Here is an 8350-nt window from a genome sequence, read left to right as displayed (position 1 = left end):
ATTCTTGCCTCGTAAGGCAACCAGTTCCGGGCTTCCAAGGTTGGACAGATGTGACTATTTCTTTTGGTTCCTGATACCAGTCTAGACGCAGCATTCAGTGATGCCCTCAGCGGAGCCATCTTGTATTTCGGGAGACCACAGAGGGTGGTGCTTCCGTAGTCTAATCTTGGTAGCACTAGGGATTGTACTGCCATTTTTAGATCATCCTGAGAGAAGAAGGGTTTGAGTTTCCTTAATATACTCAGCTTGTGATTATATCCCTTGGTGGCAATAGAGATGTACGACTGCATAATCAAATGTTTGTCTATGGAGATTCCTGGGGATTTTGCTGAGTCAATGATGAGGGGGACACAGTCAAAGGAGGTTAGGTGTTTTAACCAGAGGTCTATATTTGGTGTGTGGCTCGGTGGCGAGATGAGAATGAATTCAGTTTATTTGGTATTCAACATGAGATGGTTGTTAGTGAGCCAGCAGTGCTCACTAGAATAGTGTTTAGGGCAAGGAAGTCATCTGGTGAGGTGATTTTCAGATACAGCTGGGTGTCATCCGCGTAAAGGTGATATAGAATGTTCGCTGATTTCAGTGCGTTCGCCAAAGGCTCCATTAGGAGGTTGAAAAGAATGGGTGATAGGGCAGATCCCTGAGGAACACCAGGGGTGACCATAGAGAGTTGCAAGAGTGAATTCCTCATATTGAATCTTTGAGTTCTGTTATTCAGGAAGGAGGAGAACCATTGCAGCACTGTGCCCGAGAGGCCCATCCTTCGTTCCAATAGGGACAGAAGGTTGTCATGCTTGACGGTATTGAAAGTGCAGGACAGATCAAGAACTATCAATAGGCATGATTCATTGCGGTCAAGCATTTTTAGTATGTCATCCATAATGTGTATGAGTGCAGATTCTGTGCTGCGTCCTTGGCGGAAGCCCAATTGGTGACTGTCTAAGAGGTTGTAATTCTCAATGTGGTTGCATAATTGAATTTTTACACATTTCTCCAATAGTTTCACCACAGTGGGTATATTGGTTATAGGAAGGTTATACGTTATTGCCTATTCAACAGCAGGACCCATTTACATACGAAGAAAATACTAAGGAAGGATTTGAACATACTACAGAAGGCAGGTGTTATTGGCTCTCTCCTATCATCCTTAGTGTCAACACAAAGGAATTGGGTGAAGTCCAAATATGTGTGGACATAACTCTCCTTCCCAACGAGGCCATTATATCGTGAAATCGTCCCACGACTCTGGTTGTTGGTCATGGCTCAGTCAGTGTTATTATTATTATTATTTGCCTAAACATGTTTTGTAAATTGAAAACTGCAAACAACTTAAGAAAACTTCTGCTGGCGATACAATTTGAATAAGTACAATGAGGTGCCTGTAGATTGTGCTTACTCTTGGATAAAAATTTGAGTAAACACATATTCTGTGAAATATGAATAAGTACAAAGGTGTCAATACATAAAAAATACAGTAGTTCTACACATTGAATCTAAGCAAGGTCTCCGAAGTAAGAGTGGAGCGTATATTGTAAGCTTTGCAAGGGCGGCTTGATATCAGAGATTGCCCTACTGAGTGGAGAAACAAAGGAAATCAAGTAGGACCAGAAATGGAGAGGAGAGTGTCTTAAAGGCAAAGAGACCAGCTTAGAAGATGGATGATATGAACTGTAGGATAAATTATAGTGAGAGTGGTAAAATTGATTTCAGACACCAGGGGGGTTTCAGAAGGCCGTGCAGTGTGGCTGAGGAGGGGGAGTATTGAGTCCACTGCTTTGTTAAAGAAATGAAGGTAGGTATTTGAACCAAAGTAGTGTGTCAAAGCGAGGGGAAGAGTAAGCAGATTAGATGGTATGAGGAGTTTGAAATGATGACGCTGCTGCCGGACCTGGGCTGGCATCCCCCAACAGGGGGACCTAAGTCTCTCAATAGTAGTAACCTACCATTGTTTCCTATCATGTGAATGGTTCACCGGCTGCTGCACTAATCTGCTCCCGTGGATGCCTTTATCATGCCCTTCCGTGGACCCGCCATGACAGCTCCGCTTTCAATGAGATAAAAAGTGCTTCAACAGTCCAGGTAAAAGCAAATTTCAAGGAATTATTGGCCTGATAAAGTTTGGCAAAGAGGGTGCTACCCTGTCTGCCAAAATGATGGCCCGGGCACTCAGCTGAGAGTTGAGCAGCCCCCACCGGCTCAACCCATGGCAACCCTACACCGATGACCCAATGGAGGGCCGTCAGGTAGGTACATCAGACCATCCACTTTACTTTCAGTTTGATGTACTTTTTTGTTTTTGGGACCGCCGCAAACAGAAAAAAAGAAAAATCACCCACATGCCCTGAGAGAAAACCCCAGGGTGTCAGGGTTGTTAGTTTTCCTCTTTCAAAAACAAACTGCCCCTCTGGGAGTTTATGTTTGGAAAACAAACAATTTTTGCTAATCGGATGTCTGAAACCTGATGGCCGCGCCCCAAACATTCAGGGCCTTCAGAGGAGCCGCCTCTTTCGAAGGTGCAGAGATCTCCATAGGACTGGTAGTTGGGCCAGGATGGCGGAGGTGATGATCTGCGTCATCCTGACGTACGGCGGGCCACCAGTCGTACCCTAGATTAGACCCTCTGCTCTGAGTCTAGACCTCTTCTTCTGAAGACATCAATGTCTTGAACAGCAGGTGAAGGCAGACATCTGTTTTTGTCAGTCCTTCCTCGCTCTTGAATATGCTACACTTCGACGCTCGGACATATACGAGGAGAGATGTGTTAAAGAATAACGCCCGCTGCTTTTTTTTAGAACTATAAGATTCAACAATGGTCATTGGAAAGACCAGTCAACCTTTAACACCTTGACCCCGGCGCAAATTCGGTCATTGTGCTTGTGATAAATTGAGTGGGCAGGGTTTGGCCGTCCTGCGCACACACCCACTGTGACATCGGACGGCTGGGGGCCATCCGACGCATGGAAGGGGTTAAAATATATGCCTCAAAAACTGAAGAAAAACAAAGATGAGTTAAGAAATAAAGATCTTGGGCCTGATTCATAAAGGTAAACTCACGCTTTAGTGTAAGTTTACGATTTTCTGCAATTCACTAATATATTTTACGAGTAGTATCTTTATGACAACGGCGTATGTGCGCTTGTGGCTTGTTTTGCGTATAAAAAGATAGGCGTGTCCTATCTTTTTATGGGTGGAGTCTCTGCCATGGGAGTAGAGTAGCACAAATCATAAACTTACACCTAAGTGTAAATTTAACTTGTGTTGAAAAAAAATATCCGGAGGGCCTCCAAACTCAATGTTTTATATATTGTAGTTGGTTTTAAAAATAACCGTATTGAAGAAAAAGCTACAGGCTTCGCGAACTGCAAACGGTGCACTAATAAATGTCGCTGTACAGATTTCTGCTGCAAACCTGAGTTTAATGAGGCAAATACCTGTTGTGTTACCTAGCGGTATTTAAGTAAATGTCGTGGCACGGTGTGTATATAAGCCAACCTTTGACATCCGCGAAAGGTTTGTTTAGGAGGAAGTGGAAATGTTACAAAAGGTCACGCGCATGCGCAAGAGCGAGAGGTCAAAGAACTCTCACGCGAGATTGGCTGCGTCCTTTCACACCATGCCATCTCAAGGCGGTATACGATTCGGCCTCATGCTGGTCTTTGCTACTGATTGGTGAAATACTTTTATTTCACAAGGTGTGTAGAAAACAGTGCCTCTAGCAACTTTGTGAAGATATTATTTTTTTTTTTAACTTGCCAATCCTCACGATTGGAAAAATGCCCTGTTATAACTTTTGTTCAGTCGGATCTTTGCTAAATTGTGCAAAATTGGACAATTCACAACTTTAGAAAGATGCAAATGTCAATTACCACGCAGAACTTGTCCTATATACTTTTATTTTCACACCTCCTTTAAAGAAGTACAAAATGTTTCTCTAAATTATACATCCGAAAGGTCACATTATGTCTCCTATGTTTCCAGACGCAAATCAACCATGTGTCAAACTTGGGGGTAGATGTATCAAGATTCCATTTTGCAATTTCTAAATAGCGATTTTTAAAGAATCGCTATTTAGAAATCGCAAAATGGAATGTATGTAGAAAATCGCTATTTTTTAGCGATTTCTTAGTCTTCCTTATTTGCAAATTCGCAATTTGAGAATTCGCAATTAAGGAATAATTTCCCATGCATTCCTATGGGTCAGGAGGCCCATAGGAATGATTGTGAAATATTTCTTATTTGCGAATCGCAAATTGAGAATAATTTCAAGGGTGCAGGGGTGTCTCAAAGACACAAAGCTGCACCCCTGAAATTTACATGTGTGTGCATATGGCGCACATACATGCCCTATGGGCATGTATGTGCGTCACATGCCACCTTTACAAATGCCAAATAGGGCATTTTTAAATGAAATTGCAAATTACCACCAATTACAAGTTGGTGGTAAATTGCGATTTCTTAACACAAAATCGCAATTTCTAAAACCCACATACATCGCATTTAAGGAATCGCAAAATTTGCGATTCCTTAAATGCTTAAGCAAAATAAGGAATCGCAAATTTTTGCGATTCCTTATTTTGCGATTTTGTGATACATTTCAAAAAAAGCCTTTTGCGATGGGCAAAGGCCGAAATTCGCAAAAGGCTTGATACACCTACCCCTTGGTGATGAAATTTTTTTTTTGCAAAACTGTAATACAGCTAAAAATTGTAAGTCATATGTAATGTATGTTTTATTCTCCTCTAATGCATGTTTATTTCCCTTATAGGAAAATGATGCTTAGCCCGGACCAAGGAAACTCCGACGACCCGTCGGCCCAGTCGGACACGGAGTCCATGGTGAGCGACCTGAAGGTGGGTTGCATGTCCGACCTGGAGCCCATGGAGGGGGATGGTAAGGGTCGCTCCATTCACCCTCAGCAGCTGAGCCGCGAGGAGAAGCGTCGACGGCGGCGAGCCACGGCCAAGTACAGATCGGCCCACGCCACCCGCGAACGCATCAGGGTGGAGGCATTCAACGTGGCCTTCGCAGAACTGAGGAAGCTGCTACCCACCCTCCCGCCGGACAAGAAGCTCTCCAAAATCGAGATCCTACGCCTGGCGATCTGCTACATCTCCTACTTGAACCACGTGCTGGACGTCTAGGGAGCACGCGGACTCTGTGGGCGAGACAAAGCCCGCTGGGGCAGGAAATGAGCATGGCAGGAGGCGGGACTTATGAATTAGAGGAACGCAGGGGACGGTGAGAAACAGACCTCTGGGTGTTCCACCACAGGGTGGTGCTGTGAAGGCTTCACCACAACATTCCATGTCCTGCTGAGGAAGACATGTCAAGAACATGCAGCCAAGGAGGTCCTACTGGCATGAAAATTGCTGCAGCTGAAATCCACCCGGCTGGTGTTGTGCTCTAGGGGGTACTAGCTGTGTACTACCCAACATTGGTTAGCAGCATTTTTGGGGTACATCATTGGGGCAGCTTTCTGCAGGTGTGTTGGACATGAATGTTATGTCAAAGCCGGGTGATAAATGTGTCACAAAACATGAGATGACCAGCGCCTGGGCTAGCCAAGCCCTCCCTGGCTGCTCAGCACAAAAGCCTTTTAATGCATAGAATTTATTATCATTCATAGTAATGTATAACTCTATTCCAAATAACAGCACCTTCACAGATGCTCAGAGGATGAGGGGACACTCTTAGAGGGTAAAGTGCTTGTGCTTATTAAAGAGTGAGTTCTTGGACTATTCACCTTTTCCAGGGTAAAAGAACCTTCCTGCAAGAATGACAAAGTTTCAGTTAAATAGTGACACTATATAAATCTCACAGTTAAAGGTAGTGAGAAATAGCACTGCTGCCCCACTAGCCGGCTTCTGAAGAAAGATAGGCCTGGGCGGTAAAGTCCGTTCCACTCGCGCAATTTGGGTAATTTCCCGTTCCGCAGAGAATGCCGAATTGCCAAAAATTCCACAATTGCGGATTCGTGGAATTTTTTGCTTGTTCGTGCTTTCAAAATGCGTGTTCGCGAGATATTTTACCCAGAGCACGCAAACAGTGTTCGCAAACAGGAAAAAAGCATCGCGTACGGGCGGAACAAGCAATTCCGCGTGTTTGTGGAACTCTGCGTGCTCATGGAGATTTTTTACCATTTCGCAGAGCTTTGCATAGCGCGACTACGCAAATTCCTCCCACCCCTAGTGAAAAACACAAGTGTGAAAAATTGGAAACTTTGATACAGTGTCACTCCAACCTTTCTGTTTTCTTTGCCTTGGAAAGGGTGGATCTACCTGAGCGTTAGGGAGAAAGAGGAGTGAGTGGATATGCACAAGGAGGTCTCCCACCAAATATTTCTGTGAAGATCTCCCTACACAGTCCTCTGCAAATGCCTCAGCGTAGAACGGTACTATGATAGCAGTCATCAAGGTGTAAATGGCCTCCATGTGCCTCAGCGTAGACAGGTATTATGATAGCAATTATCAAGGTGTAACGCGGCCTCCATGTGCCTCAGCGTAAGTCGGTTCCCTGTCCGCAGTTTGCTTGGTACGTCCTACCTCGATGTGCCTCATTTTCAAGCCCTGGCCTCTGAATCCCTCTGAGGCCAAAGGTTTGTACTGTAAGAATTGAATTAGACTCTACTAGCTCAACAGGAATTACAGACCTGACCACTTCAATATATTCTTTATTCTGTGAGAAGAGGGGGCAGGACATTAGAGGGGTGGGGTATTGGGCGGAGCACACTTGGAAGGCACTTCTCCCCACCCACAGAAAAAAAAGGTTCTTAGTCTGCCACCAATGTCCTAGGGTATTTTTACACCTCTTAAGAACGCCGGCCATGAAAAGCCACCAACACCACATGTAAATCCATTTGATGCAGGAGTTTCTAGTCCACCTTTTGATCCACAGTGTGATATCGGCTATTGTCCGAGTGACCGTCTACAGGGAGCTGATATCGCGTGGCACTGTGGTACCATGTGTTTTGGTAGGTCTTGGATTGGTTAGGTTGGACCAGGTGCCTATACTCCCTCCACACCAGTCTATAGGCCAAGAGACCCTCTCTTAATGACTTCAGACATTGAGGGGAACAGCAGGAGGCGGAGTCATGGAAAAGGACACAGGTAGACTGCCCAGCAGACCCTTGTCTCAGCAGCTGTGGGATGAGGGAATAACACTGACATTAATCTGTCAAGTTGTGAAGTTTGTCACCTTTGCAAAACTTTGAGAGCAGGTTTAGAATTTCACACACCTGTCATCCTGCCGGAGGCTCATTCTCTATCAGCTAAACCCCCCCCCCCAGTCTAACCAACCCCACTGAACAAATTATGTTTGAACGCTGTAATGAGAACAATATGAATTAAGAGTTCCTACTGTACTGCAGAGTCCAAACGTCACCGCGTGCAGGTGGCGAGGAGCATGTTTGATAGAAAAGTAAATAATATTTTGCACATGTGACATTCCAGATACAATAAAAGCACTAATTTAGCCTTATAGCCCGCCGTAGCCAGCCATAATGGCTATTAAGGGCCCACTCCAGCGTTAAAGGCCCAAACCGAAGGCAAAGGCCTTTAACAAGGCAGTGGGCCTTTAATGTTGGGTATAGCCTATGTACGGCTGCCTTTAAGGCTATTAGAACATTCAGCCACTAGAAGGCAGAATGTTTTAACAAATGAAAAAAATGCCTCAAGGAGACCAAGGGGGTTGGAATCCCCTCGGGCTCTGTGAGGCCTTTGTTCACAGCAACAACTGTGAACCATAAACATTGGAATGTTGGAGTTCCGGGCTAGTACCGGCCATTAGAAGCCCGGAGCACTCAATTATCTCCAATGGAGCTCCCAACATTCCAGTGTTCTAGTATTTATTAAAATAGTCCAAAATTATTAAATCTATACTGTGAAATGTACTCACTCACGAGGACTGAAGCAGCTGTAGTCAGACTTAGGTCCTTTACATGAGTCTTTTATGTTAATTGCATTAGTGGTCTTTGTTGCTATTCCTGGAGCCTGGGTTTAACCAGAGCGAGGGCAGTGGAGTTCTATAGAACAATAGTTAAGTAAAATAAAGAGCAGCTCAAGGCCAGATGGATGGGAAAGGAGAACTATCCTTTTAGATGCAATATTGAATGAAGTTCTTCCCCAGATACAAGACTAAACAAATTACCGGTTTTCTTGATTACCAAATGAAAATAGCCCCCCCATCCCCCTTGCTGCTCCAATCCCCAACCGTACCCCACTCAATACTTCTTGAGTTAAAATATAGTTTCAGAAAACCGTGATGGGGATTTAAAATGTATATGCCCAAACAGTGACCTTGTAGGCATCCCAGTTCTTGCATTCAGAAACAGAATGAAGAATTCTGCAAACAG

At 44.5% G+C, this 8350-nt stretch overlaps 1 protein-coding gene and 1 non-coding gene across 2 annotated transcripts; both read left to right on the top strand.

The window, feature by feature from the left end:
* Positions 1-4404: 4404 nt before the first annotated feature.
* LOC144774658 (small nucleolar RNA snR46) lies at positions 4405-4595 on the top strand. The gene has a single exon (XR_013600420.1). It is a non-coding gene; the product is annotated as a small nucleolar RNA snR46 (small nucleolar RNA).
* A 174-nt stretch (positions 4596-4769) lies between these two features.
* Positions 4770-6929, top strand: NHLH2 (nescient helix-loop-helix 2). The gene has a single exon (XM_078655880.1). It carries the CDS (start codon positions 4770-4772, stop codon positions 5139-5141), a length of 372 nt encoding a protein of 123 aa, XP_078512006.1. The 3' UTR covers positions 5142-6929.
* The last annotated feature ends 1421 nt before the right edge of the window (positions 6930-8350 follow it).

Source organism: Lissotriton helveticus, chromosome 8 (genome assembly GCF_964261635.1).
Source record: "Lissotriton helveticus chromosome 8, aLisHel1.1, whole genome shotgun sequence".
NCBI classification, from domain to species: domain Eukaryota; kingdom Metazoa; phylum Chordata; class Amphibia; order Caudata; family Salamandridae; genus Lissotriton; species Lissotriton helveticus.
Note: the sequence above shows the minus strand (reverse complement) of the source record. Positions and strands in the feature narration are given on the sequence as shown.

Bases quoted from the DNA above. Each gene is read 5' to 3' on its own strand.
- NHLH2 (XM_078655880.1), top strand. From the start codon at position 4,770: ATGATGCTTAGCCCGGACCAAGGAAACTCCGACGACCCGTCGGCCCAG.